The following is a 26,409-nucleotide window of genomic DNA, read 5'->3' as shown; positions in this document are numbered from 1 at the left end:
TTTATATTATTTAGAGACAGGGGTCTTGCTAAGTTGCTTAGGACCTCATTAAGCTGCTGGGACTGACTTTGACCTTGAGATCTCCTGCCTCAGCTTCCTGAGCCACTGGGATTACATTTGTGTGCCACCATGCCCAGCTGAAGCTTCCTGTTTTTAACAATGTATTAGTGTCAGAAATGTGAACTGTGGTATGTTTGATGGTCAGATTATAGTTTAATTACCTTACTTTAGACAGCACGATTCAGTTTTAATAACAAATCTCATTATAGTTTTATATAAGTTGAAACCAGTGTGTTAAAAGAGACATGTAAATTTTGAGTATCATACTACCTCTTATTTCTCTAGGGCTGCCATAACAAAGTACTGCTAAGTAGAAATTGATTATCTCATAGTTCTGAAGGCTAGAAGTTGAGTTCAGAATGTCAGCAAGTTTGGTTTCTTCTGAGGCCTCTCTCCTTGCCTTGTAGATGGCCTGTCCTCTGTCTTCACATGGTCTTCCCTCTGTTCAAGTCTGTGTCCTGATATCTTCACATAAGTGTACCAGTCATATTGGATGAGGGTCTATCCTTGTAACCTCATTTTAACTTATTCTTTGAAGACTGTCCAAATAACAGAAAGGATTAGGGGTTAGGGCTTCAGCAGATGAATTTAGGGAAAATAGATTTTAATTCAAAATACTATCTTTCAACTGAGTTGATTTTGTAGATTTTTAAAAAACAGAAACAAAGAATTTTTAGTTCCTTGACCTACCAGTCTTAACATTCACCTTCATTTGCTTCCTGGTTGGAAAGACTTTATTTTTCAGTTTTTAAAAATTACAATTATTATTATTTTGTTGTTGTGGTATTGGAGATTGAACCCAGGAGCGTTCTCCCTCTGAGCTACATTTCTTTTATTTTTGAGACAGGATCTTGCTAAGTTGCTGAGGCTGGCCTCAAACTTGGCAATCCTTCTGCCTCAGCCTTCAGAGTTGCTCAGATTATAGGCACCAGGATCAGCTGGAAAGACTTTTATTTCTTAAAGGGCAGGTGTGAGGTTGTGTGTCCTGACAGAACTCTAAGGTGTAGCCTTGATTTCTTAAGTAATGACTGCAGCAAGATTATGTCCTCTTTTTTTTCACAACCAGGTTATATACCACTCAGAATGGTTCACTGGTTAAAATTATTGGCTTCCTATAAAATCCCCAAATTTGCAATCAGACAATTTAGCACATGTAAGATATGCAAAGTGATGGCCTTGAAGACAGCTATTGTAGTCTCTTTCCCCCAAAGTGTGTTATACAGAATAAAAGCTGTTCCTTTTAAAAAGGAGTTCATATCCATATGGGAGTTTTGCATTGTGGAGGGACCCACGCAATAAGTGTTCTGAGGACTATTATAATAACTGTCTTTGCTAAAAACTAGGAATTCCCAAAGAGGTCTAGGGACTCTACCTATTTCAATCTGATTGCTTAACGCAAGAAAGGACTGTCCCCAGCAACTATTTCAATACTAAGAACAATTTCCTCATGTTCTTTGAATCTTTGAAAAGCTGTTTCCCCTGTGTGCACTCTTAAGTTCAGAACCCTCTGCAACCTGGGTCAACCTGTGTTGGGGTTTATGCATATTGTCAGTTGGTTCTCATTCTGTTCCTTTCTCAGAGAAACATCATGAGTGCATAGCTGTTCATAAAGATCTACATTGTTCTAATACAGTAGCCAGTACTCCAGTGAGGCTAGTGACGTTCAGAGTTAATAGTTAAGTTTCTGAGCACACTGGCCACGTTCCACATACTCATCAACCACTGGGCAAGTGCCTGATGCTAGATCGGACAGCACAGACATGGGCATGCCCATCATCACAGAAAGCTCTGTTGGATGGTTCCAATGCAGATGGTCAGTTTTATTGTTTGACTCTACTTCATTGGCCAGTTTTAATCTTGAGTTTTCCTTCAAGGTTAAGTAGAAGCGTTAGTTCCAGCTGCTTGACCAGGAACTTCTACATCTTTTTCTTCTCATCTTCTTGGAGACTTGGGTCTAAGCTAGCATGTTTCCTTCATTTTTTCCCTTATGGTGGGTTGTACTCCATTCAGGCCTCAAGTCTGATCTTCAGATCTGTCAAAGAAAGATCCTAATCAGATTGTGGAGGTGGGGAGTGAAGCAAGAAGGGATGAAAATCATAAGACACAGGGGCCTCTGGGAACATGTTGTGCAGTTTCTCTGGCTTTGACCCACTGGTACATGACTTGTCCATTCCTTTGGTTTCTCCTCTCCATTTGAAAAATACTCAAGATAGGTACCTTTTTGTGAATGAGGTGGCTTTGGAAGGTTTTTTGTTTTTAATTGTTAATTCAGAGTTTCTAATATTCTTATTTGCCCTTCACACCCTTAATACCTTCTGGCTAATTTCCATTGGGGAATAAATCATCCTGTTTAAGCTTGGCTGTCCCACCTCCATTATGTAGGTCTTTTGTAAAGTGTCTAGCCTCCTACCTGTGTCACACATACTGCTTCAGAGCTGCTCCTGCCAGAACCTGACTGGTTGTTCCTACCACTGAAGACTGACCACTGGGCATGGGAGCCAGAATTCAATAATCATGTTGAACAAGATAGTAGGCTTCACTCTGAGCTCTTTTGTGATAATATCTACAGAAGAATAAACACACATGCACACATGGTATTGTCTTTATTGATGGAAAATATTTGATTGTGTGAGTTTTTTGTTTGTTTGTTTTTTGTTTTGTTCTTTGATGGTAATAGAAATTGAACCCAGAGACATTCAATTAATTATACCCCCACAGCACTATTTTTAAAAAAAATTTTTTTTCCTATTTTATTGAGGCAAAACTCAGGTAACATTAACCATTTGTAAGTGTACATTTTTATGGTGTTCAGAAGAAAGCCCCAGAAACATTAAGCAATCACTCCCCAAACCCCTTTCCAGCTTCTGGCTAGCACTTTGTGTACCTTATAGCCCTTCATATTGCTGAATATTAGTTTTTCCTGTGGCTCCTTATTTTCCCTTTCTCTCTCAGCATACACAGAAAGGCATACAGGCACAAAAGGAAATGGGGGACTGAGAAGAGAGGAAAAGGAGGTAGAGGGGAGATAGGGTAGAAGAAGTGGGGGAAGGTATGGCCTGATGAACAGAAAGAAGACAGAGTTCAGGAGACCTCCAACCCTTTTTATTACTTATTTTGAGCCAGTGTCTTACTGAGTTGTAGAGGCTAACCTTAAACTTAGATCCTTCTCCCTCACCCTCCCAAGTAGATGAGATTATCAGCTTGCATCACCATGCCTAGTGTGTTGAATCATTGAGAAATGCAATCTAGGTTTCCTTGGAGAGGCATTGCTAGATGTATACACCTTTATAAAGCTAAGGGCAAATGGAGGAAAACCAAGACCCCAACTTAGAGCAGCAGAACTCATCAGGATCTTTTGGGTGGGACACAAACCTTTTGTCTTGTATCTTGCAGAAGAGAAGGTAGGGATTACTGTGTCCTGGCCTGGCTCTAGAAAGTCTTATACTACCTCTTCAAGGATATCAATTTTCTGTTAAGATTGTAGGAGGTCTGTCTTTCTCCCAGCATCAGTGTTACCTAGAAACCCTTCAAGCCCAGGTCACTGGTTTGACTTTTATCCGGTATGATAACAAGAAACAGTTTTGGATTTTGACCTATATTATAAATTTTCGTTCTGTTTCTCATTAAAGAAAACATGGCTGAAACCATTGTGAAATTTTTAAATCATCAGTGTCATAGTACAGTCTCTAACACTGTGGGGGTATCTGAAAGTGTGTAAGTTGTACTATAGCCTCATCTAAATAGGAGTCTTTCTTAATTAGTTGATTTTGTGGATAAGATAGTGATCTTGCTAGTCACAAATAAAAATCACATCCTTTTGATAACATTGAAATTTTAAATTGTTTTGATGTTGGCCATTTCCCATTGATAAAATTGTTTTTAATAGTTTGACCTGCATCATTACAGAACTACATATATTCCGTTTTCTAGGAGTTGGACGTTCCATGGAATCTAAGTTGACATCTTTGGGAATTAAAACTTGTGGAGACTTGCAGTATATGACTATGGCAAAACTCCAAAAAGAATTTGGTCCCAAAACAGGTCAGATGCTTTACAGGTTCTGCCGTGGTTTGGATGATAGACCAGTTCGAACTGAAAAGGAAAGAAAATCTATTTCAGCTGAGATCAACTATGGAATAAGATTTACTCAGGTACTGATTATATATCATATTTTACTTTATGTTCTTAATATTTTCACATAGTCCTTTCCTTCCAGTTGGCCCATAAAACTCTTGTTGCTTGAAATTAAATCTTTTTTTTTTTTTTAAACAGCACTTCTTAAATTTTTAGTTGTAGATGGACACAATACCTTTATTTTATTTATTCATTTTATTTATATGTGGTGCTGAGAATTAACCCAGTGCCTCACACATGCTAGGCAAGTGCTGTACCACTGAGCCACAACCCCAGCCCTGAAATTAAATCTTAAACCTCAAAGTTTTGTGAGACAGTACATGGTAAGTTAGAACCCCAGAAAAGATTAAGGAAATCCTGATCTTAGGGAAAGATACTGAAAGATTATACTTTGGGGATCAAAAAAGATTGTGATTATAATTATTCCAATTTCCACTGAAGGAAAAAGGCCAAAAAAGTATTTTTAGTGTTGAAATATTTTAAATTTTAGTTAAAAGCAGGTTTCATCTGACTTATTCATGCATCTGGAAAGTAGTGGTACTGGTGATTGATGAGTTTTGACTTTCTTTTAGAATACATGTTTGGGCTGGATATATCTCTGGAATATGGATCAGTAACTCTGTCTCCCCTCCAAACACCTCATAGAGATTTGAAATTTGATGAGTGCCCTTTGGGATTCAGTGGTTCTCATTTCCTTAAGAATGGAGACAGTGCTGGGTTGGGGGACACATGCCTGTAGTCCCATCTTCTTGGGAGGCTGAGGCAGGAGGACCAGAAGTTCAGAGCTACCCTGGGCAACTTGAGGCCACTGAGACCCTGTCTTAGAATTAGTAGATTAAAAGGGTTGGGGATGTAGCTCAGTGGTAGTCCACTTGCCTAGCTTGCGTGAAGCCCTGGGTTTGATTCTTAATACTGAAGGAAAAAATAAAAGGAAATCATACTCATTAATTTTGCTTTGTTGGGAAGGTGAGTATTTTTATCTAGCACATAACCTAAGGTAATGAAAATGCTTATTAAATATATGCTTAGGATAGGGAAATAACGTTCTAACTCAATATTAGAGTTAAAATACTTGAAAAGAATTATTAGGCATTTAAGAAAATAACATGGAAGTTTTTCCATGTTTGTCTTTCTATAGCCAAAAGAGGCAGAAGCTTTCCTTCTGAATCTTTCAGAAGAAATTCAAAGGCGACTTGAAGCTGCTGGCATGAAAGGCAGACGTCTGACTCTCAGAATCATGGTGCGAAAGCCAGGGGCCCCTGTAGAAACCGCAAAATTTGGAGGCCATGGGATTTGTGATAACATTGCCAGGTAATGGTGGTGTTTACAGTGTAGGTTATTGCAATTCATAGAAAATGAAGAAAATCGAGAGTTAAATCTGGTGTTGTTTGAGCTCAGTCTAAGGCCATTTGGCTTAGGTTACCTGTATTTGTCCATTTCCCAGTGCTGTAACAAAATCCCTGAGACTGGGTCGTTTGTAAAGAGGATTATGTAGCTCACAGTTTTGAAGTCCAAGATCATGGCACTGGCATTTGCTTGGCTCTGGTGAGTCTTTCCCTCAGCAGATGGTAGATGGTATTGCAATGGTAGGAACATGTGACAGAGATCACAAGGTAAGACAGGACAGGGAGGACTGGTCTTGCTCTTTTATAACATATAGCTCTCTCTTGAAAACTAACTAGAGTCCCATGAGAAGTATTATTAGTTCCTTCCAATTACTAATTCCTAACCCCAGTTACTTCCCACCAGGCCCCATTGAGAAGGTCCCATCCCCTCTCAGTGGCACCCTTAGGGGACAGATGACATCCACCCAAGAGCAGCAGTCAGGTTCAGCCAGTTACATGCAGAGTGGCCTCTTGGCTCCCTGGCTGGCCCTCGGCAACCTTCCTTGGGTCTCCAGGCTCTAATTTTAGTGTGTCGTCTGAAGGAAAGGGCAAGTTACAGATCTGCAGACCAGCGGGACTGTTTTCCAGCAGATCATGGTGTAGTACTTGAAACAAATGGTTTGAAAAAGACACTTTGTTTACGTAGGTCTCATTTCTCTTTGTGAAAAGATAATCAGTATTAACTCTGAAAACTGGTAGAAAGTATTCTTTTTTAAAACTCTGGTTTTTGTTGTGCAGGCCATTTAATATTAAATTTCATGCACGATTTGTGACCAGTATGGAAATGCTTGATTTCGCATATCATCTTATGAAGTATACTACATTTTGACCTGTCAGACCACGGTTTTAATTAAGACTTGACGGTGAAAGCCATGTATAAAGGATTTATATCATTTTATTAAAAATTGATTCTTCATGCCACTCAAACATTCCATTTGTGTATGAGGTGATACTATTAAAGTCATGAGATAGCTCCTCTCAAACAGAAGCTTTCAAGTTTCTCATTAATGGCATTTGTTCACTGAAAATAGGAAGTACAAATTATATAATTTATAAAATTTTTCTGCTTTTGGTTACCTTGAACAGTTATATATGCCTACTTTAATAAGCGTTATGTACATATATTTCAAGTAGCAGTTAAGATGGTGTTACTAGTCATTTCTATACTAAACTGCTTAGATTCTTAATCAAGAATATGATTATTTCACTTGACATAATGGTCTCCAGTTCCATCCATTTTCCTGCAAATGACATAATTTCACTTTTCTTTATGACTGAATGAAATGCCATTGTGTAGATATATACCACGTTTCTTTATCCATTGATGGACACCTATGCTGGTTCCATAGTTTGATGATTGTGAATTGTGCTGCTATAAACATAGGTATGCATGTATAACTACAGTGTGATGACCTGAATTTTGTAGGATGAACACCAGGGAGTGGTATAGCTGGGTCATATGTGGTTCCATGTCTAGTCTTTTGAAGAACCTCCATACTGATTTCCCTAGTGGTTGTGCTAATTTACAGTCCCATTATCAGTGTAAAAGTGTTCCTTTTTCTCACATCCTTTCCAGCATTTATTAGTCTTGGTCGTTGTTCTGGGTTTGTTTTCTTTTTTTTTTTTTTTGGGTACCAGGGATTGAACTCAGGGGTACTCGACCACTGAGCCACGTCCCCAGCCCTATTTTGTATTTTACTTGGAGACACGGTCTCACTGAGTTGCTTAGTGCCTCGCTATTGCTGAGGCTGGCTTTGAACTTGAGATCCTTCTGTCTCAGCCTTTGAGCTGCCAGAATTACAGGTGTGTGCCAACATGCCCAGCCTATTGTTTGTATTCTTGATGGCTGCCATTCTCACTGGTGTGAGATGAAATCTGTGTAGTTGTGATTTCATTTCTCTAATTGCTAATGATGTTGACCATTTTTTCCATATATTTGCTGGCCATTTGCATTTCTTCCTTTTAGAAGTATCTGTTTAATTCATATGCCTGTTTATTGAGTTATTTGCTTTTTTGGTGTTAAGTCTGAGTTCTTATATAATTTTAGAAACTAATCCTGTCAAAAGAGTAACTAGCAAAGGTTTTCTCCCATTCTGTAGATTCTGTCTTCACATTCCTAATTGTTTTCTTTGCTGTGCTGAAACTTTTTAATTTTATGCCATTCCATTAACTTGTGGTACTATTTCCTGAGCTTTGGAGTTCTATTGAGAAAGTCATTGCCTATGCCTCTATGCTGGAGTGTTATCCTACATTTCATTCTAGGAGTTACATAGTTTCTGGTCTAATTCCTAGGTCCTTGATTCATTTTCAGTTGATATTTTTTTGCGTGTGCAGAGTGAGAGCTAAGGGTCTAGTTTCATTCTTCTGTATGTGGATAACCATTTTTTCCAGCACCGTTTTAAAAATGGGTGTCAAGGATCACATGACTGTAGGTGTGTGAGTTTGTCTCTGTGTCTTCCATTCTATTACATTGGTCTGTGTGTCTGTTTTTATGCCAGTACCTTGCAGTTTTTGTTACTATAGCTCTATAGTATAATTTGAAATCAGGTATTGTGATCCCTTTAGCTTTACTGTTTTGCTTAGAATTGCTTTGGCTCTTTTGGGTCTTTTATTTTTTCAAATGAATTTTAGGACTTTTTTTTTTTTTTTTCCTAGTTCTGTGAAGAATCTTATTGGTATTTTGATGGGGATTGTATTGAATCTATATATTGCGTTTGGTAGAATGACCACTTAATATTAATTCTGCCTGTACATGAAATTGGGAGGTCTTGCCATCTTCCAAGGTCTTCTTCAGTGTCTTTCTCGGTGTTCTGTAGTTTTCCTTGTAGAAATCTTTTACCTCCCTTGGTTTGATTTATTCCTGTTTGTGTGTGTATGTGTGTGTGTGTTGTGAATGAGATTGTTTTCCTGTTTACATTCTCAGTAGGCTTGTTGTTGATATGTAGGAAAGCTATCGATTTTTTTATGTTGATTTTGTAACTACTTTTTAATTTTGTAGTAGTCTTCTGGTGGATCATCTAAATATGGGATAATATCTTCTGCAAACAGTTATAATTTGACTTCTTCCTTTCCTATTTTTATCCCTTTTACTTCCTTCTCTTGCCTAATTGCTTTGGCCACAATTTCGAGCACTATAGTAAATAGGAATGGTGAGAGGAGACATCCTTGTCTTGTTCCAGATTTTAAAGGTAATGCTTTTATTTCGCTCTTTTCCCATTGGTATAAGATTGGCTTTGGATTTTTCATGTGTAGCCTTTATGAATATAGAGGTAGTTTCTTTTTATCCCTAGTTACTTCTGTGTTTCTATCATGAATGTGTACCAAATTTTGTTGAAGACCTTTTTCTGCATCTATTGAGATGACTAATTTCTGTCCTTAATTTTGTGTGATGAATTACATTTACTGATTTAAATGTTAAACCACATCCTTGCATCTCTGAAATAAAACATGATTTGTTCATATTTTATTAAATATTTTTGCATCTAAGTTCATCAGGGTGTTGATTTGTTTCTCAGTGTGTCCTTATCTGGTTTTGGTATGAGTGTGATACTGCTATCATAAAACGAATTTGGAAGTGTTCCATCCTTTTCTATTTCATGAATAATTTGAGGAGTATTGGCATTAGTACTTGTGTAAAGGTCTGGTAGAATCTGGACTTTCTTTGTTGGAACACTTATTACTGCTTCTGTCTCATTATAGGTTATTGGTCTGTTTAGGTTTCCATGTCCTCTTTTTTTTTTTTTATTGTAAACAAATGGGATACATGTTGTTTCTCTGTTTGTACATGGCGTAAAGGCATACCATTTGTGTAATCATAAATTTACATAGGGTAATGTTGTTTGATTCATTCTGTTATTTTTTCCCTTCCCCCCACCCCTCCCACCCCTCTTTTCCCTCTATACAGTCCTTCCTTCCTCCATTCTTGCCCCCCACCTAACCCTAACTCTAACCCTGACACTAACCCTTTCCTCCCCCCATTACGTGTCCTCCCACTTATTGGCGATATCATTCATCCTTTGGTTTTTTGAGATTGGCTTATCTCACTTAGCATGATATTCTCCAATTTCATCCATTTGCCTGCAAATGCCATAATTTTATCATTCTTTATGGCTGAGTAATATTCTGTTGTATATATATATACCACAGTTTCTTTATCCATTCATCAATTGAAGGACATCTAGGTTGGTTCCACAATCTGGCTATTGTGAATTGAGCAGCTGTGAACATTGATGTGGCTGTATCCCTGTAGTATGCTGATTTTAAGTCCTTTGGGTATAGGCCAAGGAGTGGGATAGCTGGGTCAAATGGTGGTTCCATTCCAAGTTTTCTAAGGAATCTCCACACTGCTTTCCAGAGTGGCTGCACTAATTTGCAGCCCCACCAGCAATGTATGAGTGTACCTTTCTCCCCACATCCTCACCAACACCTGTTGTTGCTTGTATTCTTGATAATCGCAATTCTAATTGGGGTGAGATGGAATCTTAGGGTGGTTTTGATTTGCATTTCTCTTATTACTAGAGATGTTGAACATTTTTCCATACGTTTGTTGATTGCTTGTAGATCTTCTGTGAAGTGTCTATTCATTTCCTTAGCCCATTTGTTTGATTGGATTATTTGCATTCTTGGTGTAGAGTTTTTTGAGTTTTTTATAGATTCTGGAGATTAGTGCTCTATCTGAAGTATGATTGGCCAAGATTTTCTCCCACTCTGTAGGCTCTTTGTTCGCATTGCTGATAGTTTCCTTTGCTGAGAGAAAGCTTTTTAGTTTGAATCTATCCCAGTTATTGATTCTTGCTTTTATTTCTTGTGCTATGGGAGTCCTGTTGAGGAAGTCTGGTCCTAAGCTGACATGTTGAAGATCTGGACCTACTTTTTCTTCTATAATCTGCAGGGTCTCTGGTCTGATTCCGAGGTCCTTAATCCATTTTTAGTTTAGTTTCGTGCATGGTGAGAGATATGGGTTTAGTTTCATTCTATTGCATATGGATTTCCAATTCTCCCAGCACCATTTGTTGAAGAGGCTATCTTTTCTCCTTTGCATATTTTTGGCCCCTTTGTCTAGTATGAGAAAGTTGTATTTATTTGGGTTTGTGTCCGTGTCCTCTATTCTGTACCATTGATCTACCTTTCTATTTTGGTACCAATACCATGCCGTTTTTGTTACTATTGCTTTGTAATAGAGCTTAAGATCTGGTATTGCGATACCCCCCGTTTCACTCTTCCTGCTAAGGATTGCTTTAGCTATTCTGGGTTTCTTATTCTTCCAGATGAATTTCATAATTCCTTGCTCTATTTCTGTAAGGTACGTCATTGGGATTTTAATTGGAATTGCATTGAATCTGTATAGCACTTTAGGTAGTATGGCCATTTTGACAATATTAATTCTTCCTATCCAAGAACATGGGAGATCTTTCCATCTTCTAAGGTGTTCTTTAATTTCTTTCTTTAGTGTACTGTAGTTCTCATTGTAGAGGTCTTTTACCTCTTCTGTGAGATTGATTCCCAAGTATTTTATTTTTTTCGAGGCTATTGTGAATGGGGTAGTTTTCCTGATTATTCTTTCCAAAGATTCATCACTTACGTATAAAAATGCATTAGATTTATGTGCATTGATCTTATATCCCGCTAGTTTACTGAATTCACTTATGAGTTCTAAAAGTTTTCTGGTGGAATTTCCTGGTTCCTCTAAGTATATGATCATATCATCAGCAAATAGGGATAGTTTGAGTTCTTCTTTTCCTATTCGTATTCCTTTAATTTCTTTGGTTTGTCTAATTGCTCTGGCTAGAGTCTCAAGAACGATATTGAATAGAAGTGGTGAAAGAGGGCATCCCTGCCTTGTTCCAGTTTTTAGGGGGAATGCTTTCAGTTTTTCACCATTTAGAATGATATTAGCCATGGGCTTAGCATAGATGGCCTCTACAATGTTAAGGAATGATCCCACTATCCCTGTTTTTTCTAGTGTTTTGAGCATGAAGGGATGCTGTATTTTATCAAATGCTTTTTCTGCATCGATTGAAATAATCATGTGATTCTTGACTTTAAGTCTATTGATATGGTGAATTACATTTATTGATTTCCTGATGTTGAACCAACCTTGCATCCCTGGGATGAAACCCACTTGATCATGGTGCACTATCTTTTTAATATGTTTTTGTATGCAATTTGCTACAATTTTGTTGAGAATTTTTGTGTCGATGTTCATTAAGGATATTGGTCTGAAATTTTCTTTCCTCGATGTGTCTCTGTCTGGTTTAGGTATCAGGGTGATATTGGCTTCATAGAATGAGTTTGGGAGGGTTCCCTCCTCTTCTGTTTAATGGAATATTTTGAGAAGTATTGGAATGAGCTCTTCTTTAAAGGTTTTGTAGAACTCGGCTGAGAACCCATCTGGTCCTGGACTTTTTGGTCCATGTCCTCTTGATTCAGGTTTGGCAGATCATATTTGTCTAGAAACATATCCGTTTCATCTAGGTTGTCCAGTTTAATGAAGCATAAAATTTCAAAAGAGTCCCTAATAATCATCTATATTTCCATGATGTCTGTGGTGATTTTTCCTTTTCCATTTCTAATTTTATTAATACAGGACTGTAACTCTTGACCATGCAACAGATAGTGCAAAAATAATTGGAAAGGCTACATTGAACATGTTTCATACAATGAAACTAAATATATCCGATATGAGAGGGGTAAGTGTGTGACATTTTAAAACTCTGTGATGTTTTAAGCTTCCTTTGTGGCTTACTTTCTTCATGTGAGAGGTTGATATTGCAGGTCTTCAACTCCTTTGAGGCAATCCAAGGAGAGTGGAAACAAAAATTTGACTTTCTGATCAGATCTGAGCTCTTTAGACTTGAGAGAGTAGTCTTATTTGCTGTGAGAACTATTTTCTACTTAGATTAACAATTCTGTATCATCAGGTTTATTTTTGATACTGGGGATTTTTTTTTAAATGTTGTTGGGGATTGAACCCAGGGCCTTGTGCATGCGAGGCAGGCACTTTACCAACTGAGCTACCTCCCCAGCCCTCAATTTTTGAGATAGGATCTTGCTTATTCATAACCCAGACTAGCCTTGAATTTGATTTTTTTTTTTTTTTTTTTTTGCCTTGGCCTCCCAAGTCAGTGGGATTTCAGGCATCTGCCACTGTGCCTAGCAGATACCTTATATTTTTATAGTACCTTTCCCTCAGTTAACCAAAGATTAATTTTTAGATGGATTGTCTGTTTCCATAGAAACAAGATGCATATTATTGTTTCTTATTTCCATAGAAGTAGATGGGATTGAGGAGTCTGATTCTGTAAATCCTATAACTTTGAGATCTTTTTAAAAATTTATTCTGACATCTGCAATTTGATGATTAGAAGAGAGAGAAACCACAGGCATGAGCAGATGGCTTTAGACAGGCAGAAGGCCTCTCCCTCTCCCCCAAATCAAACCTCACATTTTTGTTCTTAAGATGAACTTTGTAGGTTTACTTCCATGTACCCACATGAATAAAGGGTAGTTTTTTGGTCTACTGTGGAAGTCAGTATACCAGCTATAATTTAAAACTTTTTCCTGAATATTTTTAATAGTTTTTGGTGGGGAGATAGTAGTAACCTGCAGTGTACCTATTGTTTCTCCCTCCCCCTCATTTTTTACTTAAAAAGTATTTCATTTTTAAAAAAGAACATTGGTATGTGAGGGAATCGCCAAGTTCCCTTTTTGGGGTGGGGAGATCGAATTCCAGGCCTCACACTTCCCCAGCATGTACTTCACCACTGAGCTGTGCCCCTAATCCTACATTAGTTAATTTATTAAATTTAAATTCTACTTTTAAAACCTTAGTTGGTTATTAGCATATCAACTTGTTTTTTATTTTAAAGACATTGTTGTACATACATTTGAGGTTGAGAATAACTGTCTAATTGCTTGCCTAAAAGTAATTTTTGTCAGGAGATAGGCCATATATTTGAGTATTTTTATTTAACCCTTTATTCTAAAAAAAAAAAAAAAAAAAAAAACCAGTATCTAGAAGATAGTAAAAAAGGATTAGAAGAGAATTTTGCTGAGGAGAATTCATACTTCTGTTTTTCTAGAAATGTGCTGTTTATTCTGGTTCTAGGTTGGGATTCAAGTGAATCAGTTGGCTCCTGCTAATCCGAACCCTTCCACATGTTCCAGTCGCTCATCAGTTCAGCCAAGCCACCTTCCTGGTGGGTCACACTCTGTCCGTGACCTCTTCCAAATTCAGAAATCTAAGAAGTCCACAGAAGAGGAGCACAGGGAAGGTTGGTGGTCATCAGCTTAGTTCTTGTTTGGTGTTGCTTATGTCCTTGGGAAGGAAGTTAATTTTCAGATTGGCCTGATTCTGTAAATTTTGTCCTGAAGAACAGATTCACATTTTAACTATTATAGCCTTGAAAAGTATTTGCAGTGGACAAAGGGATGTCAGGGATTCAAGTTCCCTAAGGAGGCATATAATGTATTTTTCTATACTTGTAGTGTTTCTCACTTCTGTGGATATGGAAATATCATCTGCCTCTCGAAATTGCACTTTCTTACCATCTGTTAGTACACATCTGCCAGCTAGTGTGAGTCCTGACACTAACAAGGGTGAGCCTTCAAGGAAATGGAATGGTCTGCATCCTCCTGTCAATGTGCAGTCAAGACTGAACCTGAGCATAGAGGTCCCATCACCTTCCCAGGTATGTTTTTATACTCCTAAGTACAAAAGTGGCTTACAAGTGATATTTTTTGTTCCATCACTATAACCAAAGGGAGAAAAGGCTACTGGTTAGAGAAGATCATGTTTGCAGAATTTTACAGGGATAGAAATTGGTTTAGGTGAGTGTTTTTTGCAAAGATTTGCAACTCTTGCAAGTTGTAAAGTGTGACTGAAAGGCAGTCCTTTTATAAGCTGGCACTTTGTCAGTGGTAAACATGCAAATATGCTCCATTCAACAGCAACTCTGGTGATCTCTAGTAAACTAAGGCCTTATGTGAAAGGGTTTTGCAGCATTTGCAAACAGTTCTTTTTATAGAGTGAATGATGTTTAGAATATAAGCTTTAAATTCAATTCGTGTAGGCTCTAAGCGTGGCACATTGTTGGCTTCCTTTGCTGGGAAATGAGCACTTTTAAGTTCTAAAGAAAAAGTTTCATTTGTGATCTCACCCTGTCCCCTACTGGAGAAGATATCAGTGCTGGCTACAGACTAGAGGGAGGGTCAATTCTGATATCCTTGCATTGGCTCCCAGTTGCTGGTGACACCCAAAAAGTTGTTCCTAGTAAGGTAAGATTGGCCTGTCCAGGTTTTGGGATCACCACATTTCCAAAGTGCTAGATGTGTATGGACAGGCAGAGGTCCTAGCCAAGGAGAGCAGCAAACAGGGTTATGGTATGTGGGCAGAGAAAAGTATTTTCTAGAAACCCCTCTTTCCAGCTTACTTTCAGACTAGAATTATTTGTATTTGGGGGCAGTCTCATATGGGAAGGTGGTAAATTCCTGACACAGTACTCTGAGCACCGGCCCCTCCCATGGGTGAGCTCCTCCTGCAACGGTCCACGAGTTTGTGGATTTACCTGATCCGGTGGTACTGGCAGGGATGCACACTTACCTCTCTAGATTCCTAATGTCACTTCAGATGTCAGTGGCAAAAGGGGAAGACAGTCCAGAGATGTGCTGATTTGGGGGTGGGGGTCGGGGATGGATAGCTTTTTCTAGCCCAGTAGTCTACACCTTAAGCACACTTCAACCTCAAATTCATGTTTGGTATTTTATAGCTTGATCAGTCTGTTCTAGAGGCACTTCCACCTGATCTCCGGGAACAGATAGAACAAGTTTGTGCTATTCAGCAAGGAGAGCCACGTGGTGACAAAAAGAAAGAGCCAGTAAATGGCTGTAATTCAGGAGTTCTAGCACAACCAGTTGGGACAGTGTTGTTGCAAATACCAGAGCCTCAAGAATCTAGTAGTGACACAGGAATAAGTGTCATAGCCCTTCCAGCATTTTCACAGGTAAGTTAAATTTAGAGACCTTCTACCATGGTTTTGGGTGTTCTCACCCATCCTGCTCCAGTTCAGGGCATCTCTCATTTCCCTTTCCCCTCTGCACTCTAGCTCAGTAGCTCCTGCTGTGTCCAGTGGAGAGTGGGATGCTTGGTTCCACCTCATCTGGAGGCCATAGACTTAACCAGCAATCTAGCTGGGCAGTAGGGAAGAGAAGCAGGAGCAGGAGGGTATGGTGCATGGGCACCTGCCTAGAATGAACACATTCTGCTTCTGTTGCCCTATTCAGAGCAAATCACAGCAGGTAGAATCGTAATCAGATATGGGGGACAGCAACCCTATTCCTGTTTTCTCTTAGTGTTTCTTGTTCTGATAGTTTCTACGTAGTGGTGGTTTTATTTTTAAAAAGGCAATTAGTATTCAAATTTAATTCCTTATTCTTACCCTAAACTCAAGATTTAATTAGGTTTGACACTGAGGACCTGAAGACTTCATACAGATCAGCAAAGGTTGACCTGAAAACAAAAACCTTCGTGAAAAATATAAGTCAGCTGTCATCTAGAATTAACTCAAGCTTAACTCTGGTCTTTCCTTTCCCATCCCACTAGGTGGACCCTGAGGTATTTGCTGCCCTTCCTGCTGAGCTTCAAAAGGAGCTGAAAGCAGCATATGAGCAAAGACAGAGGCAGGGAGAGGACACTGGCCACCAGCAACCAGCCAGTGCATCTGGTAAGCCTGGGAAGTGGTATGTCACAAAAACAGAGTAATGACGTTGTCATGTTCACTCCACGAAGAGATCTTTATTACTGGAGAATATAGGAACAGGTCTACAACAGGGGTGGAAGTTGGCATAGTCCTAGTTAGGTTAGTGTGTGTACTTCACCTTTTTTTTTTTTAGTCGATTTTTAAAATAATAGCTTTATTTAGTTTTGTATGTGGTTCTGAGGATCAAATCCACTGCCTCACACATGCTAGGCAAGCACTCCACCACTGAGCCATAATCTCAGCCCAGTGTGTGTACTTGCTTATTCAGACTTTTGCTTTCAAAAAATAAGGTAACACAAATCTTTTCAATACTTGTCAAGGCAGAATTAAAATGGGTCCAAAACACAAAATCTCAAGGCTTGTGGATGTGCGTCACAAACACCTGAACCCGTGTCTACTCTGAGTAACGTTTCTGGAGTTTATAATTTAGCAGTCACTATTCTGAGTGTTTCCATCTGTTGAATTTTCTTTCAATCCTGTGACCACCCCATGCTTCTAGATAAGCATGCCAAAGTGGCAGAGCTGAGACAGCAGGAACTGTAGAGCTTGTCGGCCCCTGTCATTTATGGCCTCCACTCCTGGTTGTGGGTGTTTTTGGGTGGATGTGCTATGGGGTGGGAGGGTTGCATTTCGAAGGAGGAAAGAGCCCATGGCACTGTCCAGACTCATCATATACCTCTTCTTCCAGTGCCAAAGAATCCCTTACTTCAGCTAAAGCCAGCAACCGTGAAAGATAAGAAGAAAAACAAGAAAAAACCCCCCCATCAGTCCCAAGAAAAAGATTCAGAGCCCTTTGAAAAATAAAGTGCTTAACAGTCCTGCAAAATCCCTGCCAGGGGCCTATGGGAGTCCCCAGAAGTTAATTGATGGGTTTCTAAAACATGAAGGACCTATTGCTGAGAAACCCCTGGTAAATTTTTTGAGAAAAATACTTTTAAAACTCTTTTGAGTTTTATCAGATCTTAATGCCCTTGATACTTTTAAATATAGCATTTTTATCTTTTGTTTTCTCAGCAGGAAGAAATCTCTGCTTCCACTTCAGGAGTGTCAGGCCTTTCCAGTTTGCAGCCTGACCTGGCCAGCTGTGTTAGACCTGCAGCACCCAATCTAGCTGGAGCTGTTGAGTTCAGTGATGTAAAGACCTTGCTCAAAGAATGGATAACTACCATTTCAGGTTGGCTTGGCCTGTGGGTGGCCCTGTGATTTGAGAACATGAACAGACGGCACAGATCAAATGCATATTTCTAACTGATCTTCTGGACTTGCTTTGAAAATTTCCTTTCTGCAGCCCATTCTTTAAGTAGCTATAATCAGTAGTGCACTTGTAGAAATGCAGTTTTCCTTTGTCCCTGCAAGATCTCTCTCTCCTTTAAACATCATGGTCCTTATATGAGGTTTTCCCTTCCTAGATCCAATGGAAGAAGACATACTGCAAGTTGTGAAATATTGTACTGATCTCATAGAGGAAAAAGATTTGGAAAAACTGGACTTAGTTATAAAATACATGAAAAGGTAACTTGTTTAGTGTTTTTATGAAGGGAATTCCTGGTCACATTGCACAAGTTAATTGGAGGTTTAATTGATGGTTTTAAACTTCTTCCTGGCAAAATACACTTTTTTAGGAATAATGAAAAAAATGAAGCCCTTTATATTCAGTCCCACAGGAAAAAATGCCATAATGTTTGTGACAGAGTAGAAAGTTTAAAATGAGGTCGTTGCTCTTGAGGTTTATGGCTCCTATGTGATTTAAAACCACGGGAATATATTTTCCTTTTTAGTGTTCTATTTAGGATTTTAATTTTTGGCCAAGATCACCTTTTATGTGTAAAATGTTCAGCAATGAAGACTTGAAAGGAATCAAGTCTTAGAACTCTTTCCTAATGATGGGCTTTCTTCTTTCCCTGCTTTCAGGTTGATGCAGCAGTCGGTGGAATCGGTTTGGAATATGGCATTTGACTTTATTCTTGACAATGTTCAGGTGGTTTTACAACAAACTTATGGAAGCACATTGAAAGTTACATAAATATTTCCAGAGAGCCTGGTGCTCTCCGCTAGCTGTGCCATAAGTGCTTGTGAGGTATTTGCAAAGTGCATGATAGTAATGCTCTGAGTTTTTACAATTTCAGATTTCTTTTTAAGCAAGTGTTTTGTACATTTCTTTTCAAAAAAAGTGCCAAATTTGTCAGTATTGCATGTAAATAATTGTGTTAATTCTTTTACTGTAGCATAGATTCTATTTACAAAATGTTTGTTTATAAAGTTTTATGGATTTTTACAGTGAAGTGTTTACAGTTGTTTAATAAAGAACTGTATGTATATTTTGTACAGGCTCCTTTTTGTGAATCCTTAAAAACTCAACTCTAGGAAGCAACTATTTATTATACTTAAGAGGTTGAAAAACCTCCAGACCGAAATTCCTGAGAGGTCCCAGACCAGGATTCTACTTGTTCCAAGAAAGGGTAAAGCTTCTAAATCGTCTTATTCTTGTCTCCCAAGCATGAACATGAACAGGAGCATGTTAAGTAAATCTTTCCTTCTTCCATGTGGGGAAGCTTACATAATAATCTTTCACAATCTAGTGTTTTTCTGGGAAAATTAAGTCCCACAGATAGTTTTGTGGTGGTGCTGGCTATGCCTCTACTGGCCCTACAGAAACTTTGATGATGAAGATCAGTAGATTGTCAAACACACACAAAATTTTTTCTATGCTGTTATGCTCTCACACTTAAAGATAGTTTGATTCCATGCTAGTTAATACTTCCAACTTTTTCCTCAGTTATGCCACAATGACTTCAACTCTGCTGTAACATGCAACAGGTTAATTTGGGTGGGGAAAGGAGTGCCTGCTTCCTTTGAGTCATAGTCCTCTAGAACTAGCAAATCAGATCACTACCATGAGTAAGTCACTATGAAGTATCTGCAGCAACTCAGAAGCACCAAACCTGAATACTTCCCTATTGTTGCCAGCTGTTTTATCAGAAACTATGTGCATGAAAAAATGTTTTAGGACCAAAGATTAATGAGTGAAAATTCCTTCCACTGCTAGGACACAAGGGTGTGGTGGGTTGATAATCTTCATCCTAGGAAGAATGTGCTGTGCTGAGGATGAGAAGCTACACTAACATGGAAGCCTACCAGAGCTTGCCAGTACTGCAATGTCTGTTTATTATTATTATTTTTTGGATTGTGATGATTACAAGACTCTCATGACTATACAAGCAGTAAAAAGCAGCCAGCTATGCTTTACACCATGGTTTCACAAAGCAGATAAAGAAATATCAGAATGCTTAATTTTCTATTTTAAAAAATCCCTAAGGGTGTATGGCGGAAGAATATGCATAAAGATGAGATGTGTATCTTACATCAAAAAAGTCCCAAGAATCACAAAATCTGCAGAAGCATGGTTAATCAAATACTGCAGGACTGATTTAATCAGTATAAAATTGAAAGATCTTTAGATTTGTAATAAAAATCCAAATTTAGGGAAGGGCAAACTTTAAAACAGCAGCCAAGTAGGGAAGGGTGGGGCGAGGAGGGTGTGAACGAACAGGCACGCTGGAACCGTGGGATGTGTAACTGACCACTGTCAAACCAGTGTAAGTTTCTTGGTTTCTCATGGAAAACGTTTTATACATCTAAGTCCATCAGTGTCCAGATACATCCGTTCCATTTTTTGTCTTGTCTTGTTGGTGACATTACAACATAATATTGCATTTGTTCCAATTCCTGCCCCATGTGGAAAATTTAGATGATTTCAAATACTTTCTTAAGTTCCACAATAAGCTGCCAGTCACTCTTCTGCATTTCATCTCTGAACCAGTCTTTGAGTGCATCGATGGACTGCCGGCTGATCTGCAATGCCCGAGGCACAAACAGTGTGAACAGAATATAACAGACAAGTGCCCAGATGTTGCTCATTATAAAGCAAGCCTCAGCAGAATTATCAGGAGCAATGAGAGCCTGCAGAAGGGAGCACAGTCCCACCCTACATCTGCAAGGCACAGAGCAGAGGCCTTGACATTCTGTCAGTACTGTGTTACTAGGGGTACTATCAGATTCTGCAAGTCCAGACAGACTTCAGAGCTACTGATACAGGTAATCAAAAAACTGATACCCCACCCCAATCCCCCCATTCCTGAAAACATGCCTATTTTGGTGAAATACTTACTTTACTGACAAGAATGTCTGTAGCCTCAAAATGTCTCCCAAACATTTTGGGAGATTCACCAGGGATGGGTTCTATTTTGACACAGACTTCTTGTCCCTTTTTTGCAACATCCACTTGTTTGTGGTTTATTTCAATACTTGTTACTATCCCGATGTCCACAAACTGTAAGATAATAGAAAGTACAATGCATGCATATGGACTTGTACCCTCCACAGTGCCTTTGACAGCTGAAATGCTACAGAAAGAGCCCACTCCAAAAACCTTGGCACGTTCTCCTGTGCTTACGACAGATCAAAGAATTTTCTGCCCTGTGCCCTTTACAAGATGGTTGTAGGGATGAAGAGAGACCACCGACATCGTGTAACCCTTTCCAGCTGCTCTGCTCATCCAGTGTCATTTGTTACTACTGCCCTGCCCTCTCACAGGACAGGCTGTATTAGGAGGGAACAGCAGACCCTACGTCAGGAAGGAGCTCAAAGCAGTCAGTGGTGATAATGTGTACACATTACGCAGATAGAAAATGGCAAGTCATAAGTGACATCGGTTTGCAGTTAGGGGGAGAAGGAACCCCTTTGACTGCCTTGTGGAAAAAGGTACAAGAGAGCGTGTGCAAACGATTGGGTATGGAAGAGCACACCTGTAACTCCAGCCACCCTGGAGGCAATAGGACAGCAAATTCAAGGCCTAGCCTGTCTCAAAAAGGAAGTTGGAGGTCTGGGGACCTGAAACCAGGGAGAGCTTGGCTTGGTTTAGGCGGCCAAAGTCACATGGAAAATGGTTTCTGCAAGTACTGTGCTAGGTGGGGACACTGAATTAGTACAGAAGCACAAACTTTCAAGGGCATTGCCCCACTAAAGGAACCAGGGCTGGGCAGGGAAAGTACAGGATGAGCCTGGGACACGTCACTTCCCTTGGCAGGAGGAAATGCTCTAGGAGCTGCCTGGTAAGGACACGGGAACCAGCACCTTACCGACCAAACGAGTTTAGCAACTACAAACTTTAAGTCTATTGGATACTTAATAAAAAAAACGTTCTCAGTGGGGGGAAATCACAGTTGTGCAACCATTTAAGTAATAACTTGGGTACTGACTGCAATAGGGACTAAAGCCACTGGGAGGGAGAAGGTTGTTGAGAAATAGGATATTCACAGGAACTCCAAGAACCAGGGCTTTTTCAGCATTTTACTCAGGGAATGGAGTAGGCGGCAGCAGTATGTGTGACAGGAGTCACACAGTCCCTTTGTAGGTCCCTTTCCAATACTTCCCACCTACAGCTATTGAGAAGGGAACAAGCCAAATGCAGGAATAAATTGCAGAACGGGTAGAGGGCAGACAGTGCACACCTGGAAGGGAACCAGGCTCGTGAGTGGGATCACCAGAGACAAATTAGGGACAAGTGATGATATGAATGGGGACTGCAAATGATAGTGTACTACTGAAGTCGTACTGATTTTTCTTGGGTATATTGATCTAGGGGAAAGTTAAATCTTAAAATTTGGTTTTCAAAACTTTTCTCCCCCTCTTAAAAAAAAAAAGTCAACTGGAACTTACGTTTTTGCTTGGGACACACATAGGTGTCCCTTGTTTCACCTGACCTGCTTCCACAGTCACCCCCATTACTATTGGATCTCGAGAATTGAAAATATACTGAGGAAGGATTTTCATCTTGCAGGGAAATACTGCTATGTGCCTGAAAGGAAAATGAAAGCAAGAATTTTTAAGCTTATGAACTTTCAACACACACACAAAGACGGCAGGTGAACATGAGGCTCCTTCCATTACACGGAAGCATCTTCCTCAGGCTGGGTGATCACGAGAAGCAGGCCTACCCACAGAGGCTGCTACTCAGCCTGACAGCCCAAGGCGACCCCGCTTCTGTGGCACTTCATTTCCCCTCCATCCTCCCTCTTCCCATTCTACTGCTTCCCGAGTCTTCACTCATTCAACCCCAGCCAGTGCGGAGCCGGGAAGCCCTTCACTGCTTCCTTCCCACTTTGGAGTTAGGGTACAGCAGGATTTTGTGCCCAACCCAAAAGAAGAGCCTGACCCCCACAGACGTCACTCTGCAGCCATATCCTGGGGCTCGGAACCCAGAGTACCTGCTGAGAGGTTTGTCAGTTAGCACGTGTGTAGTCTTTTGGGGCACCAAAGGAATCTATCCACATCCCCCTTTTCACCATGCTCTTGAATTTCCCATCCAAAAGGTTCCTTGCAAGTTTAATTTCCCTGCTTATTAAGCATATGCTGTAAGTTTCTAGTCGTCTTCCCAAGCAAACAGTTCTTGCTTTAGATTTCATGGTCTAAAGTGACCACACACCAATTTCAATCCTAATATTTACCAGCTGGCTTTACTTGCAGTGTATCTGAAATTAAACCACCATTCTCTGTGCTGCTGAAGCACCTCATCAGTCATGTTTTGCAAGGCCTATAGGAGCCTCCTGACAGATGCTCATCACGTTACACTAGCGACCCGATTGATCACGAGGCAGCCTTGGCAACCATCAGCTTCTCACAACGCAAAGGAAAAGCTCCAGCCTTCCTGCTGCCCACAGGGAAATTCCTATATCATATGGATCCTGCTGACTTCTCTGACCTGATTTTCTACCACAGTCCCTACAGTTTAACCTGCCTCTGCCTCTGCAGCTGCCTCCATTTTTGGACCCAAATCGGCTTCACATGCTTTTCTGCCTGGCTGCCTGGCTGCCTGGCTGCTCCAGGGAGAGGCCTAAAGAGATGACTTTCAACAACACTGTGAATCCCAGCCCCTGCTCTCCTTTTAAAGGTCCCTCCCCTGCTGTATTTTGATTTTTAGCGCCTATCTCCACTTACGCATCAACTACTGGCTGCCTCTCCCAGGGAGGGTGAGCACCGGAGCTCTAAGAGGAAGGAGCTTGGCCTGGGTGTCTACTGACTGCTTCTCCAGGGCCCACAGCACTGTGGTACATGAGCGCTCAGAACGTCTGTGGAGGAATGGACTTCTCTCTCACTTCCTAATTCCCACGCTTTGATTTTGCTAATCACATTCCACACAATTTCAGATAAGCAATTCCAACAAAATAAAGCCCCCAAACTTAGCAACTACTATGTTAATGAGACCCAAGTCTGCCATACTGAAAATAAAAGGAAGACCAAAAAGATTCGTTTGCACACTGCTGGCATGTCCCTGGGTGCAGGTTTCTGGTATAACAGACATTTCAGGACACAACCTCAGGTAGATAAGCAAACAGCATGCTTTTGTTGCCTATACTGCTTTCCAGGATTTAGTTAATTCTCAACAAACATCATTATCAAAGACCCGAAGTAAATAAAAAACACCAACTTACTTAAATTCTTCTTGTTTCTGTTTCTTGTAGTCTTGTCTATATTTTGTAAAGGCATCAAATAAATGATAAATAATTTCTGCACTAAAAATTCTAACTCCTAAACTATCGGCCATTTCTTGTGCGTCCCGTTCAATTCTCACATCAAAGGCCAAAATTACTGCATATCTGAAAGGTTAAAATACATCAAAGATCGATCATTCAACAAAAAACAGCATATCACAAAGGAAAGTTTGAAGGCAATGGGTAACAAATGTAATGACTTACTGAGGATCATGTTCCAACATCACAGAAGCCTTCATAACATCTTTTTTATGGACAGGGCCAATGTTAATTCCTGCATACTGTAAAAAGGAAGGTTCCAGTTTATCTGCTTGTGTTGGGTAATGGCAACAGCAGCTCAAGTCACAACCATCACTGACTTGTGAAGAGATGGGTATGATTACTTACTGGCACTTCTGAGGTTTTCAAAAATTCAAGTAGAGCTTCCAAAGAGCCTAATGTGGATGCCTGGACATAGACTCCTTTTTCTTCTAATTTGATAGCATTTAGTGTCTGCTTTAACTCATGGATCAATTCATCCTTGAAAACAAACCAGATTTGCCATGGATATCAGTAGACCTCTACCCTCAACTGCCTAGAATTAAACTGCTGCTCTTTTTGGTTAAGTATTCATCTGAAAACAAGAAACTAAGGCTTAGAGCAAAGCATAATTTGTGCCAGAAGAGATCTGGTGACTATGTCCTAGTCCCATCCCACTTCACCTTTGTTTTAGGTTGACTGACTATAAGGAAAAGCCAGTAGATGGGTGGGGCAGAATGAAATAACAAGTAAAAATGATGGTTTAAAGTACCTCAAATGTTATGGTAGCCCAAAAGCTCTGCCTGGCTGTTTCGACAATGAAATACCCTAAACTTCATTATCTTAACAGCTCTTGATTGTTGACCAGAAGGAAAACTTGTTGACACTATTAAAAAAAAAAAATCTACTGCATATCTGGCACTGGCCTGATATTCTTGCCTGCCCTGTTCCCACTGGCCCTGAGGTGGCTTCCCTGATGGCATGACCTAATGTTAGATAAAGGTGGCCTCAGCACACAGGAGGTAGCTGCTAGTAACAACTATAGTTTCCTTTTGGCATGCAAACAAACAGACTATAGCTAAAAGGTTGGCTTTTGTGAAACTGCTGGATATGAGCCAGCTACTACTACGAATGGGCAAACGGGTTGTGAAATGACTACCAGTCTCTAGCAAGATTTTCTTCAGTTCCATCTGATAATAGGGTATCTAAAATAAAACATGAATATGCACCCCCTACATCTGTCTTGTTTTTATTTAAATAAAATGCACATCTAGATCCTAGTGTATACAAAAATATTCGTGTCAATTCACACTGTACAAATAATTTCAAAGCATCAAGTTTGCTGAGAGGCTAAGAAACTTCACAAAGACAAAGGTGCCCATTTTAGTCACATCCCAGCATTGCCCTAATGACATAAAGCAAAACTGAAACAGAACAAAGATACTAACAATGAACTTACTTTAAGAACAGGGACTTCATCTTCTTTATAAGCCACCAGGAGAGGTAAACCAGCCAGTGTTTTCTCCAGGTCTTTTCCAAGAATCTTCACCCCCTGAGCGGCTTCTACTTCTTTATGCTTTTCATACTGGTTCTATAGAGACAAAAACATTTTCCACCACATTTATTTGAAAAGTGGTAGCATTGGATGATATGAGAGAGACTATTTTCATGACCTGTGGGATGGGAAACATTTCTTAAACTACACACACAAACTACAAAATAATAAAAAATGATAGACCAGAGTATTGAATAAACAACTCCAATAAATCTTAAAAAAAAAGAAAAGATAGTGAAGAAGAGAACAAAGAGCTGATGAAGATGTGAAATAAGAAAAACTAAAATTTCACAACCAAGAGTCTAACTTGTCATGCCCACTGTGGATAACAGGAGCCTCATCTAGTGAAATGAGCTCCACAGGAGCAGCAACACAGCACTCCATCCACAGGGTGCATCCTGGAGACACTGCACAACTACACAAGAAGACAGGAAGAGCTGACAGCTGTAACACTGCTAGTATAACACAGCCTACATTTTCAGATGATTCAGAACATAGCCATACAACGGAATGTAATTTTTTTTAACAGAATGTCTTTTTATTTTTATGTAGTGACGATCAGCCTCACACATAATAGCCAAGCCCTCTGCCATTGAGGTACAAACCCAGCCCTGGAATATAAATCTTAAAAATTATTTTTCAATTGGAAAGTCAGATACAAAGGCATGCACAGAGAATAACTCCGCTGATACAAAGTCCTGACATTTTTAAGGCAGCACACTTAATTTCTAAAACTACCAAGAAAAAAAAGGATGTTAGCTATTCTCATGCAGTCCTGGTCTCAGGAATCAGGGAGGAGAGAGGGACCTCAGGATCAGGAAGAAACATGTAGGAGGCTTCTGGGTACTAGCAACATTGATCTATGGCAAGACTGCTTCCTAAAACTTCATTAAAATTTTCTTCTATGTTTTATGCAGTTCTCAGCATAGGTATTTCTTTTACCATAAAAA

The 26,409-nt window shown here is 39.7% G+C and overlaps 2 protein-coding genes across 3 annotated transcripts in view; one reads left to right on the top strand and one right to left on the bottom strand.

The window, feature by feature from the left end:
• REV1 (REV1 DNA directed polymerase) overlaps positions 1 to 18,661 on the top strand; it is an 80,031-nt gene extending 61,370 nt beyond the window's left edge. Inside the window, 12 exon segments of the mRNA XM_079110989.1 lie at positions 3,991 to 4,211; positions 5,333 to 5,505; positions 12,166 to 12,268; positions 13,687 to 13,852; positions 14,067 to 14,269; positions 15,347 to 15,580; positions 16,180 to 16,300; positions 17,025 to 17,092; positions 17,094 to 17,246; positions 17,354 to 17,510; positions 17,746 to 17,848; positions 18,248 to 18,661. Coding sequence (XP_078967115.1) covers positions 3,991 to 4,211; positions 5,333 to 5,505; positions 12,166 to 12,268; positions 13,687 to 13,852; positions 14,067 to 14,269; positions 15,347 to 15,580; positions 16,180 to 16,300; positions 17,025 to 17,092; positions 17,094 to 17,246; positions 17,354 to 17,510; positions 17,746 to 17,848; positions 18,248 to 18,359 — 1,814 coding nt within the window. The 3' untranslated portion in view covers positions 18,360 to 18,661.
• Positions 18,662 to 19,740: 1,079 nt separating this feature from the next.
• EIF5B (eukaryotic translation initiation factor 5B) overlaps positions 19,741 to 26,409 on the bottom strand; it is a 78,250-nt gene continuing 71,581 nt past the window's right edge. For both annotated transcript variants that reach the window (XM_079110980.1, XM_079110981.1), the window contains exons 18-24: positions 25,364 to 25,495; positions 24,274 to 24,405; positions 24,091 to 24,167; positions 23,827 to 23,991; positions 22,055 to 22,193; positions 20,505 to 20,666; positions 19,741 to 20,188 (exon numbers count right to left, since the gene is read on the bottom strand). In XM_079110980.1, the coding sequence (XP_078967106.1) occupies positions 20,081 to 20,188; positions 20,505 to 20,666; positions 22,055 to 22,193; positions 23,827 to 23,991; positions 24,091 to 24,167; positions 24,274 to 24,405; positions 25,364 to 25,495 (915 nt within the window). In that variant the 3' untranslated portion in view covers positions 19,741 to 20,080. The remainder of the gene's footprint in view (positions 20,189 to 20,504; positions 20,667 to 22,054; positions 22,194 to 23,826; positions 23,992 to 24,090; positions 24,168 to 24,273; positions 24,406 to 25,363; positions 25,496 to 26,409) is intronic.

Source organism: Sciurus vulgaris (assembly GCF_902686455.1).
Source record: "Sciurus vulgaris genome assembly, chromosome: 14".
Lineage (NCBI taxonomy): Eukaryota > Metazoa > Chordata > Mammalia > Rodentia > Sciuridae > Sciurus > Sciurus vulgaris.
The sequence above is the reverse complement of the archived record's forward strand: the minus strand, read 5'-3'. Positions and strand labels throughout refer to the sequence as shown.